The following is a 13,427-nucleotide window of genomic DNA, read 5'->3' as shown; positions in this document are numbered from 1 at the left end:
GTCACATAGAGTCACTGTAAATTCAAGTCAACCTGAGTGCTGCTTTCAAAAGCGGCAACAGCATTGCTATTCTGATGAATGGTAGTTTTGTGTTACTTAACCAGTGTCGTGCTTCTAGTGAGTAAGCCTTTTTCTAGATTTTTATTTTACCTGAATAATGCTGTAGCTAACTAACTTCTTTGGCATCCTTGATAAAAAAATAACGACCAAAATGACGTCTAATTCGCTGGTGGTTCATTAAGATTAATTTCCAGAAGTGAAATTATTAACCCAAAGATGTGCATAACCTTAAAGTTTTTGCACATGTTTCCTATTGTTCCAGTTAAATTTACCACTAACATTATATGAGGGTCCTTTTCCCCTAACCTTCCCAATCCTAAAGGAGCCCTAGTGGCATGTAGTAAGTTGTAGTGGTATAGTTGAGCAGTTCGAAACCACCAGCTACTCCCATAAAGAGTTACAGTCTCAGAAACCCACTGGGGGCACCTCTACCCTGTCATAAGTTCGACCTTGTCTTATAGGGTCACCGTGAATTGGAATCCACTTGATGGCAGTGAGAGTGACTTTGAATGGCATGCAGTGGCTTATGCATTGTGTTGCTAATCATAAGGACAGCAGTTTGCACTCACCCTGTACTCTGCAGAAGAGGCGTGAGGCTGTGTGCTCGATTAAAGATTTATAATCTCAGAATCCTCAAAACAATACTAAAACTTCACTGCCATTGAGTCATTTCTGACTCACAGCAACCCTCTAAGTTCCTGGGATTCTGACCCTTTTGGGAAGTAGAGAACCATGTCTTTCTCCCATGGAATTGGCTGGTGCCTTCCAACTGCTGATCTTTGAGGTTGACAGCCCAACGTGTAATCCCTACGCCACCGGGGCTTCAAGAAACCAAAAGGGTAGTTTTACTCTGTCCTGAGGGGTCACTGACTCAGAATGGACTTGATGGCAGTGCACCTGGTTTTTGGTTTAGCTCCAACAATAAGAAATCTGATAGCAAAGTAGGTTAAGCATTGGGCTGGGAATTGGAGGTTCCATGGTGCAAACTCATCAGTTGCTGTGCAGGAGAGAGATGAGGCCCATCTGTTCCCATAAACACTTAACTGTCCGAGAAACCATCCAGAACAGTTCTGCCCTATCCAATGGGTATCAGTCATAATTGACTTAATGGCAGTGGGTTTGGATTCTCCTAACGACTATTATCTTTTTAAAATATTTATTAAGTTTTAGATGAAAAGGATAATTGGTTTGAATTCTGCTGGAAGAACTTTTTTTATGTAAATGACAGTATGTATATTTTGTCTAGAATATTGATAGTGATATTATTCCAGATATGTTGATATGTTTTATGTATGTAAAACAACTCTAATTTCCACTTTCCAGATCTATAGCATGACACTGCGATTATCTGCCTTGTTTGAAAGTCAGATTAAAAATATTATTGCTGAATATAAGTCCACAATCCAGAGTCAGAAGAGAAGAAGGCCACGGTACCGAAAACGCTTAAGAAGCAGTAGCAGCTCGTTATCAAGTAGCAGAGCCCCTAGGTATAGTACATTAATGTCTCGTTTTATATTTTGTATGTAATATATCAATTTATATTTTTAAAGTTTATTCATATTTTATATTCTCAAAGTTTATGTTTAATTCAATTGGTTCTTAAGGGAATTGTTTTAACTCTTGTACCTGTATAAAGATTGAGTTATCTATTCAAGACATTGTTTATATGTGGATTTGACTACACTACACTGAACGCTGCTCTTTTTTAATGATACAGATTTTATATAGTTAAATTGCCCATATGCAGCATTGCCCTTGAATTTTAGGACCTTTCTTATTTAGTTACCTGTAGCATTTTGTATCTATCATGATGTATTGCAAACAGGTAAAAAATGTTCACTATTTTCTGTTTTTACTTGTAGTCCAAAAGGGAAACAAAAACAAATGAAGCTGCAGCCTAAAAATGACCAGCATACCTCAGTGTCTCATGCCAGGACTAGTTCCCCTTTCTCGTCGCCTGGTAAATATAGTTCTTGTTTTTGATCTCGTATGTCTCGCCTTCTTGCTGATGGTGAGGATAAAGAAGAGGCAGCATAGTAAAAACTGCAAAGAACAATATATTGGGATTTAGATTAAAAAAATGTACTATAGTTCCAGTTCCGCTCACTAGTTGCCTTGGCTTACATAAGACATTAGACTTAGGAATTTTCAGTTACCTCATTTATGAAACTACTACATATACTCATGTATAAGCTGAGTTTTTCAGCACATTTTTATTACAGTTTTTGTGGTTAGATTAGGTGTCTCGGCTGATATTTGGGTCAGCTTATACTCGAGTATATATAGTAATACACGAAAGTGTTAAAACTAGTAAGTTTTAATGTCTCTTCTAGTTTTAAAACTGATTTTATGATTTTTAACACCTATGATTCCTAATATCAGCAATGTACTTGCCAAGAAAAGAATGAAATATCAATTATGTGTGGAGGTGGTACTTCTTGAATAAGGTTCGGATATTAAATAGCCAAAATTTTAGTGATAAATCATTTGTTCACAAAATAATCATATTTCTCTCTTAGGACAATTTGATTAATGTATAGGTTAAAAGAATTGAATGGGACACAAAAAATAACAGAGCTTCCATAAATTTTCTGAAAACATAACAATAGTGTTAATATGACTTTTTTTTTAATTCTAAGTTTCAGATACTGCTGAAGGACTTTCACTGTATTTACTTGATGAACTGGACGGACCATTTTCTTCAGCAAGCTTTAGCGAATATGGAAATAGCCCTGATCCGGGGAAAGCCAAATCGCTCAGAAATAGAGTTTTGCCAGTTAAACAAGGTATGAAATAAATATGGACACAGCATTTATTCTTTGTTTCCTTATGATTGTTAATGAATCATCTCAAAACTGATATTCATAGGTAGGGGAATATTGGCATGTCCTTATAGATTTTGAGGATTTTAATATTGTCACATTTGAGTTAGAGGTTCATGTCTACAATCTAGAATATATATTTTCAAGCATAATCTTTTAAAATAAAGTGAATAAGGAGAAACATTAAATGAACAGTTCTTTCTCCAGTACACAAACCCAGATTGTTAAATGCACTTAGGAATTTTAATATATTAACCCAGTTGAGCTAAAAAGGGCAGAGGGTGGTGGTGGTAACGGTAAAGCCATTTTTAAGTAGGTCTCATTTTTATTGGCCAAATCAATTTTAAAAGGGGGCTGCAGGGGTGGGGGCCCCAGGTTGAGACAAGGACCTTTATGAAGTAAACAACCTTTTCTACCTGAGTTTACCAGAGGCTTGCTGTATCACTAATTCAGTGGTTTTCAGACTGTGCTCCGCCCATTTCTAGAGGGTCCCCAGAAGTTACTTCAGCAATTCTCAGAAGAACCTTTCCCACTCAACCATAACAGCTCGTTTTACACGTCATATACTGAGCTTTTGTGGAGTCCTGGTGGCATGTAATATATTACGCATTGAGCGATTGACAACAACGTCGGCAGTTCAAACCCACAGGGGCAGTTCTACTCTGCCCTGTAGTGTCGCTATGAGTCAGAATTGGCTCAGTGGTGGCAAGTGCTTTTTGTTTAGTGTTTTGGAGTTTTCATATAACTTTTACTTGAAGAAAACATTTGCCTATTTGAAAAAAAAATCAGTGGCCTAACTTATTATTATGTATCTCCATCTTGAACCACAGCAGGGCGTATCAGTTATCAGCAATATTTGAGTATTATTATTGTCATACAAACCTCCTTCTTATCCTTTGTCCTATGGTGTGGACCTTGAATTTGTTCAGAGAAAGTTCTCATGTGTTCAACTACTTGAAGTTTTTTAAAGAATACTTAATATGCTTTTAAAAATCTCTATAGATTTTATTTTAAGTTTTCAAAGAAAGATTAAGTAGGCCATCCATTGTTTGTTCTTAAGAAAAACAAACTTCCAAAGATATATTTCATTTTAATTATGTGAGAGATATTGAACGATATTTGATTAATTGGGAAAAAATAGTGCCTTTTCCACCACATTGTGCTTTCCCTCTCTTCTTTCATCCTGCGGCACATTGCATACTACTGACCTGCCTTTCCTCACTTTGCCCTTTCCCTCACTGTCAAGATTTTAGGGGGAAAATAGTCTTGACTGCTTTTATTTTCTTCCATGCACATTCTGCTTTATCCTCTGTCATATGACTTCTGTCTTATTACTCTCATAAAGCTACTCTACCCAGAATGAGCCATGCAGGAGGCAACCCAGGGTCATTTTCTTAGTCTCAGTCTGCTTGATCGCTCTTCCTGATTGCACATTATTTCCAATGGGCACTTGCCAATTTCCATCTTAAGCTTGCTTCTTTCCTCTATGTTCACTATTTTTATAAATGACGCCATCATCTTCTTAGTCATCCAACTTAAAATCCTTTATACCCTGTCAGTTACCCGATTCTATGGATTCTACAATTCTTTAGGACTGCCTAAATCTATCTATATTGTCTACAGATTACCTTGCTATCATCTTAGTCTCAACTCTGGACCATTAGGATAATCTTGTAGCTATGGTCACCACATCTCTGTCCTCATTTTTCCAATCCTTCCAGTTCACTCCAGATTCCCTCCTACCTCACTGGTCAGTCCTCGATTGTCTTTGTTGATGCTTCCCTGTTAAGTGTTAGAGTATCACAAGGATCATTCCTATTCCTCGGCCACTTTCCCCCTTTGCATTTGCTTTCTTGTAAGTTCACCCAATTCTCCTGAACTTATATACTACCTATTTACTGAATAATTGCCAAACTTATATTTCAAGCTCCAACATTTCCCTTGGCTTGAGACATTTTTTATCCACATGCTTTACTTATGTGTTAATTTAATGTCTCCACTTGACTCTCAAGTAGCATCTAAAACTAGAGTCTTGGTCTTTATCTCTTTCCGTTCTTCTTTCCGTGCATGCTAACTTGGGAAAATGGCTCTACCGTTCATGCACTTAACATTACACCTGCTATCCAGTCCTGTCAGTCCAAACATTAAAATTAAAGGTTGGTTCTGGTGGTTCCTCTTGAAAGAAATATTCTAAATCTAATCACTTCTTACTGCTTTAGTATACCCTTCCTTCTATGTTACCTTTTTCTATTACATGCCGTCAAGTCAATTCTGATTCATCAATTCCCAATTGATCTGTGTTTCCAATATTGCCTACCCTATCAACCAGAGTATTCTTTAAAACTGTAAATTAGCTCCTGTCACTTTCCCCTGACCATTGTTACCTAGCAATTCCTGTTCTGTGTCCTTCTGTAGTCTGCTGGCCTTCTGTTTCTTTCATTGCAATGAGCTTTCCTCACATCTGACTTCACGGAGTTTTCTGTTCTAATAACACCTCTGAAGATAAGTTTTCCATATCGAAAATATACCCTTACTGTCACACCCTCAAACTCTTTTCCCTATCGGTTTCTTTATAAAAATTAGCACTATTATAATTACATTATTTACTTATTCAATTGTCAGTGTCTGCCTACTAAATTATTAATTCCAAGAGTTTTTTTATCTCATTCATCACCATAATTGAAGCTGCTAGTCATGTGTGGCCCATAGTAAATGTCTTAATAATCTAGTGCTGCTATAACAGACATACAATATGATTAATTATAACAAATTAATTTCCTTATAGCTTAGGGAACTAGAAGTCAGAATTCAGGACACTGACTCTAGAGCAGTGGTTCTCAACCTTCCTAATGCCATGACACTTTAATACAGTCCCTCATGTTGTGGCGACCCCCAACCATAAAATTATTTTTGTTGTTAATTCATAACTGTAATTTTGCTACTGTTATGAATTGGCAACCCCTGTGAAAGGGTCGTTCGAACCCCAAAGGGGTCGTGACACACAGGTTGAGAACCGCTACTCTAGAGAAATGCCCTTGAGGAAGGACCTTGTCTCTTGAGCTTCTGCTTGTGGGTGCTCTTCATGTAGTTTGGCATCTCTCTTCCCTCGTCTTTGCTTGCTTCTCTAAGCCGAATCTGCTCGTTTAGATCTCAAAGGTAAGTGACTTAAAATAAACCCTATATCATAGACTTGTGAACAAAGAAAGCGCTTTTCCAAATGGAATTATAGCCAATGATATAGAAGGATTCGGATTTATGACATTATTTTGGTGGATACAATCCAGTCCATAGCAGGGATACATTTATACTCAAACTCTTTTCATGATCTTTCCTCATCTATCATTGAGCACTAAATGTTTTTTCAATATACTAAATATTGTGCTTTTGACTCTAAAAAATTCTTTTCGGTGTCAAAACTTAACTTATAAAAATCATTCATCTTGCTTTAGATCACCCCCTTGATGATGGACCCCTTGCAAATGGTGATGGCAGAGAGCCTCGAACAGGAGTCAAGAGAAAACTACTGAGTGCATCAGAAGAAGAAGAAACCGTGGAAGGAGAAGAGAGCGCGAAAAAAGAAACAAAGGAGAAATCACATGTCTCCTCCTCAGAGAGCGGAGAGTTAGGATCCAGTTTAAGTTCTGAAAGTACCTGTGGTTCTGATTCTGACTCTGAATCAACTTCCAGAACAGATCAAGATTATGTAGATGGTGACCATGATTATAGCAAATTCATACAAACTAGACCTAAACGAAAACTCAGAAAGCAACATGCCAATGGAAAAAGGACCTGGAAGATGAGAGGCACTGGAGGAAGAGGCAGATGGGGCAGATGGGGTAGATGGAGCAGAGGAGGCAGGGGAAGAGGGGGCAGAGGAAGAGGGGGTGGTCGAGGCAGAGGTGGAGGTGGTACTAGAGGGAGAGGGAGAGGAGGGCGAGGGACTTCTAGAGGAGCTACCAGAGCCAAACGTGCACGTGTTACCGATGATGAATTCGATACCATGTTTTCAGGACGATTTAGTAGACTGCCAAGAATTAAAACAAGAAATCAAGGCAGGAGGACTGTTTTATATAATGATGATTCTGATAACGACAATTTTGTGTCCACTGAGGATCCTCTGAATCTTGGTACCTCCAGGTCAGGTAGAGTGCGTAAAATGACAGAAAAAGCCAGGGTTAGCCATCTCATGGGATGGAATTATTAACAGTTGATACATTTAGAATAGTTTAAAAAATTCAATGGCCTTCTACTGCAGGGAATTTACCAGGAAATCTACAAAGCAAGTTGTGTGGGGACTTCTGCTTCCTTTCACATTGGTGCTTTTCCATTATGCCAGTATACGTTTGTTTCACGATTTTATATCTCCACACTTCATTTGTTCAAACAAGCCTTACTCATTAGGCCTTAAATTAAAAGAAATTCTGCCCAGACACATGCATATATAGACACACACTCATATGCACACATACACACACACAATACAGACACACTACAGATTTACTACATTCAAGAAGCTATTTAGCTTCTTAAGAGTAGCATGACATTTTTAGCTCAAAGGAATATCCTTCTTTTGCTTTTATATTATAGAAGTATAACACCTTCTTACAGAGTTTTATATCATTTGTTTTTGCCATTTTGATTCCTATACTCAGTAATAATAACTTTTGCACAATACACCAATCCTAAAGGCAGCTATTCAATGTTTACAGTTTCTATATTAAAAGAACGAACGATCTGGATTATTTTACTCTCCTCCCAGGCCAAACTTTCATAAAACATACTGAAGTATATATTTATACTACAGTTTTTGTTTTGTTTTGTTTTGTTTTTCAGGGGTGGTTGTGTCTTGATGTGCTTTTCATTGATTTGCATAATTCATGTACAAGTTGAGAAAGGGTTGGTGCCTTGTAAATATGTAGCCAATCTTTGTGGTGTGTCCTAATGTGTGCATTAACTTTATTAAAAGAAGAACACTTGAGGTATCAATCTAGACAAGGTGCCAAATTCAAATGGTTCTTGCATCTATTTTCTTTTTTTGCTTATGTTTTATTATTGTGTTAATGGAAATTGTGTGGCTTGAATAATAATTTAAACATACGAAAAATCCTCACCCAAACAGAATGACTTTTCGGAATAGTAGCTCAGCTACCTCTGTGAACAAAAACTACTGGAAACTAGGTCGTTGTTTTCATTACTAAGGGGAAATAGAACATGCCAGGTAGGAATGAATGCTCAAGTTATAAGTTGAGAGGTTGTGAATAATTATATCAGCATTCAAATGAATAGTTGTAATTAGCTGAGTTTCATAAAAGAAAATATTATCTACCTTAGGCGTTTCTTACAACATGTTTTTATAAGTAGGTTTGGGCTACTGTTTTATGTATCTCTGCTACCAATGAACAATTTAACAGTTGTGATTTGCTGATTTTTATTGAATCTTACAGTGAACCAAGCACCTAGTTCTGAGTTCGAATATTTTGGCTAGCTAATATCTTGAATCACTTTCAGTAGGTTCTCGTACCATTTCAAAGAGTTCTTTGTCAGTCTTTCAGAAAAGGACTTCATTGTGCTGCACACAGATATTTTGAATGATTATTTTATAGATTAGAAAATCCTTTAAATCCTTATTGTCATGTTTACAGCAGTAGAGAACACTGAATTCTCTAAGTCTGCTTGAATTCCAAGATCAATTTTACTCCTCAAATTTGAAACATTACACATTTGCTAATATATTAGATACTTAAAGTTTGGAAATGTGAGGGATAATATTGATCTCTGTTCTTACAGCAGCAGATTTGTTGCACCTATATCAGACAACAGGATAGACAAATTTATTTAATATATACCTAATAATCTAGGATATTTCTTAAGCTGATACATTTGTCTCATGCTTTCAGTCATTTCATGCATCTAAAAATCCTTAAGCACAGAGGAAGGACACACTTAACTTTGCTTTTTAGGCAGGATGGGAATAGAGATTATTCTTGGACTATCACTTTTAAACAATTTTCACTTGCAGTAGAAATGATGTTCAGGTTTTAAGAAAATATTGTTGTGAATTGATAATAGCTCTGACTTCTCTTACTGGGACAGTGGTCCAAGTTGATATTTTCCAGTGTGTATGTGTGTGTGTGTGTGTGTGTGTGTGTGTGTGTGTGTGTGTGTGTTTCTTTCCCTCTTGCTCTTTTTTTTTCTCACTAAACCAAAACTGCTTCTGGTTGCAACTAAGCTGCCACTTTTAACCATAAAATAGATTTTTAAAACTTCATATTTCACACTCTACATTTGATTTTTGGTAAAATGTGCTATTTAAGTTTTTCATCTCTTGGGCATTTAGACTAAATTGTGCCTGTGTTTTCCTGGAATTAATGTTTTGGCCGAAAAAAATCTAACAAAGATACTTAAATCGATGGATACATCCAAATGTGTACCATTTTAGTGTGGACGTTTTTTGGTGCTATTCTTTTATGAAGAGCTGATCTCTTGAAATGTAGAAGAATGGCCATTTGTATGACTTTAACTATCTGGAGCTTTATAATTTATTTTGAAAAATAAAAATGCTACATTTATTCCCCAAATGTCAAGATTTACTAGGTTTAGATAATTAGAATAATATGCCTGAAGACATTTTTAAGCATATTTTATATGTAGTAAAATACTGTGAAAATACTGGTAAAAAGACTTTTGCTGAAATGTTTATTTCAATGACTAGTATCTAAAGAGTTAGTCGTCAGGGTAGGTTAGATGAGCATAGTTATCATTTATTACAAAACATAATTTTGTGTTTGCATGTACAGTATTTTTAATAAGTATGAAAATTAGAGTTTGGAAGATAGCCTTTTTACTTTTATACCTGGGTATTTTTCCCCTCAATTTATACTTTGTGTTCTTTTGTAACTTCACCTCTGAATGTGTAATGATTTGTATCACATTGAATATCACTTTAGTTTTTTAGAAGCCCTTTAAAACTAAATGAGCTAGATCCAGCCATAGCGAATCAAGTAGGAAATGAAGTAATAATTTTGAAGAAAAGAAGTCTAAATCTTGAAATTGCAAAGAAAAACCACTCTTCCAGTTATGTCTATAAGAGCATATACATGTTCACTTGATCCTGTTAGATATTAACAGGGAGCTATAATGTTTCTCATGAATACAATTGTTTAAATTAGCAGCTTTAAGACCTTAGCATGTGTCCGTGTTTATGAAAACAAAATTATGTGTCTCTTCAATACTATGGCTATGGCTTGCAGTGTGTGTCTTTGCCAGTAATCATGCTAGCCGAATGATTAAAGCTGTGTGTGTGTGTGTGTGTGTGTGCGTGCGCGCGCGCACAAATGGTTGTGTGTCGGTGTTTGGTTTGATTTGGGTTTTTTTGTTTTCTTTTTATTTCCCCCCCCCCCGATACAACTTACCTTAATTCAGACATTAAAAAAATTATTTAAAGAAGGCAGCTATGTTTACTGTCTTCTACATTTTGCCGCTGTAATGGTCATAGCCTATGTACACACTGCTTGATCGTCCATTTTATTATCCTGTCTTCTACTTAGCTAAACAATTTTGCTGTATACCTGTGCACCTCTACTCTCTTAATTTGATTTGTCCATTATTTGTTTTAATGTCTGTTTTTGCCCTCAGATATAACGTGTATGCTAGAAATTACTGTTTCACCCACACGCTGAGAAGCTGAATAAAAAATCACAAATCTCATTCTGTGCAACTCGGCTCAGACCTAACTCAGCCTTCCAATATTTTTACGTGAATTTGAGTGATTCTCTTTTTAAAATTTTTTTTAATCCCATAGATTGTCATCTATAACAGAGGGATTGAAAGGAATAGATGTGAATGTCACTGCTAACTATTTGATAAAAAAATTTTTTGAACATTTTAAAAGTTTTGTATGTTTGTGATAATGATAAATTAAACACCTTATTACTTGCTTATATACCTCGGGAATTATTTTATGCATATTTACCAACTGGTACTTATCTTCAGAGTTGGAATTTTCACATTCACAAAAGGACTTCCAAAAGTTTGTGGAAAATTGAAATAAAATGTTAAATCTTTCCACAAACTTTGTGAAACCCTCTCGTATAGTTGTCAGTACACTTGGTGCCCCCCCTTTAAATAATTGCCAACAATTTGTGTACCAAAGGAATAATTTGGGCCTGAAGGAAGGAATGCATCTTTTGACATTTAAAGGCCTTTGCTTTAAATGCCAACCCCATCCATAGCATTTTGTGGTACATGACACTTTATGACATTTTTATTCAAAATAATGTTCTAAGATCACTTTATTTCTTTAACTACTGTGAACATATTTTGATACATTTTTGCTTTTCATCTCAACAGTTTCTTTTTCAGTTTGCTAAGTTTTCATTAAATTCCAATATCAAGTTACATCGTTTTTTCCATGGTGCTGTACTTTGTGACACTCTGGTGTCTTGATATTTATTTTCTTGTACAAGGTGATTTCAGAAAATTTGTGAAAATTTTCTATTCCATTTTTCCATAAATGTCCAAGTCACCTTGTGTAACCTTGTCTTTTTCCATTGTTACTCTCTTCCCTACTTTTATTTCTGCAATAAAAATAGCACCTGAGAACACTTAAACAAGACTGGCAATTACTGATTCATTGATGGGAGAAGTACAGTAGAATGGCCCTACAATTTAGAGTTAAGATGTATTTGCTTATTTACATGAATGCCCATTTGTTATTCTTATATCTATATTAGTTAAAGCTAGAATATGGGAATTTGACAGAAAACAGCATGATGATGAGTATTTTCTAAAAAATATAACTGCTACTTACGGAAATCACCATTGGTTAACTGATTTTTTTAAGCGTTCAGTCAGAAACCCAGTTGGGAAATGTGTTTTTACATATGTCACCAGACATTAGACAGTACTGAAAATGTTAATTCTTTAAACAATACTGTGGTGATGGCAATCGCTAATTTATTTCTTTGTCCTGTAATTTACCATTCTTGTCCTTTGTAATCCCTTACACAGTATTAAACCTGTACCTTATGTTTGTTCTTAGTATCTATAAATTTTAAGATGGAAAATCATTCAGTGAACAGTTGATGTGATGTAAATGGGCAAAATGCCCGTTAAAGTACAATTCAGTAAAGAAAGGTAAACTAAACTGGCTTGGTTTATAAAAGTTGCTTTGTTTGGCAAATGTCAGTCATTATGAGCATTTATTTTCCAAGACAAAACCTGGACTAATCTGTTGCCATTCTTTATGGGATGTTTACAATAAAATTCCAAGTTGTTTGGAATCTATTGCACTCTTGCTACTTTATGCCTTAACTAATGGTGAATTAACAAGGAGAAGATAAGCGAGTTATCATTCTATTATATAACTTTAGAGATTATAACATGAGTCTTTGGGTTTTTGTTTTGTTTTGTTTTGAAGTCATGGAATATTTTATTTTTACCTGAGAGACTAAGGTGCTTTTTACTATGAAAATTAATACTCAATACTTTTGTGCTTTTTGCAAATACTCTTTGAATTACTATTAGGCAATAAATATGATGTTAACACTTTAAATGTGGACTTTTTGGCATATTAAATAACAGCCTGAAAAGCTTTAGACAATGTTTTGTATAATTCTTAGAGATGAATTAATTTCCATTATACTGAGCTGAAAAAATTGCCTACAGAGGTTTGACTATACTTTAAATCAATGTAAATATGGGAGGAACGGGGTAAGTGGGAACATAAGAGGTAACATTTGAGCCAAGAGCTGACAACAGGCCTAAAGTGAACAACCATCTGCTTCTTAACCTGTATGGTTATCCAGAATTTTCATCCCAGTGGGGAAAATCTTACTGGTTTTGAGATAAGTAAGATGGTCAAAGGTTAGACTGTCTGTTTTGTACACAAACTGCTTCTACACTTAGAATCAAGAAGTAAGTAAGAGATTTAGAAAAATATCTCCAAGATTTTCTGGCATTGCATTCAATGGTTATGAAATAACCCCTTTCCCCCCACAATTTTTAAAGATTGTGAAGTGGCTATCCCTTGCTTGGTTGGTTCATTGGCAATGGTAAAATAAACCCTCTTTGAAGATAATGTATTACAGTAAAAATCCATCCATAGTAGACTTAGGTGTATTCTTATCCACTGGGATTTTAAGCCAGAAATTAAAGAATTTTTATAACCAAAGTTTGCAGTAGTATTCAGAAAATGATGAGATTTTTGTTATTTATTTAAGAGGTCAAGAATGAAACACTTTCTACCCTTTCTCACTGCTCAGTACAATTTAAAGCTACTTTCCAAAAATTCTAAAATTTCACAAAGTATAGTGAGTCTATGAGTTCATTTTTCTGGGATATTTAAATGCAAGCATTTATAAATCTCATATTCTTGAGATCCTTTTTATGCTACATAATACAAGAAGACCACATAAAACTACATAGAATGAACAATTTTTGTAGTGGTGTTTTTTTCAGCTCCATTTTTATTTCTTTTATTTATAATCGCTGTCGAAGAGGAGCCCTGGTACTAGAGTGGGTAAATGTTTGATTGTTCACCCAAAG

General features: G+C 35.4%; 1 protein-coding gene across 3 annotated transcripts in view; it reads left to right on the top strand.

The window, feature by feature from the left end:
- LOC142435012 (bromodomain and WD repeat-containing protein 3) overlaps nt 1–12,335 on the top strand; it is a 175,854-nt gene extending 163,519 nt beyond the window's left edge. For 2 of the 3 annotated variants that reach the window (XM_075539613.1, XM_075539612.1), the window contains exons 38-41: nt 1,384–1,547; nt 1,923–2,020; nt 2,700–2,846; nt 6,332–12,334. In XM_075539613.1, the coding sequence (XP_075395728.1) occupies nt 1,384–1,547; nt 1,923–2,020; nt 2,700–2,846; nt 6,332–7,086 (1,164 nt within the window). In that variant the 3' untranslated portion in view covers nt 7,087–12,334. Of the gene's footprint in view, nt 1–1,383; nt 1,548–1,922; nt 2,021–2,699; nt 2,847–6,331 lie in introns of all 3 variants that reach the window. The other variant, XM_075539614.1, reaches the window with a different exon arrangement.
- Nucleotides 12,336–13,427: the final 1,092 nt, after the last annotated feature.

The sequence above is a fragment of the Tenrec ecaudatus genome, chromosome X, assembly GCF_050624435.1.
Source record: "Tenrec ecaudatus isolate mTenEca1 chromosome X, mTenEca1.hap1, whole genome shotgun sequence".
Lineage (NCBI taxonomy): Eukaryota > Metazoa > Chordata > Mammalia > Afrosoricida > Tenrecidae > Tenrec > Tenrec ecaudatus.
Note: the sequence above shows the minus strand (reverse complement) of the source record. Positions and strands in the feature narration are given on the sequence as shown.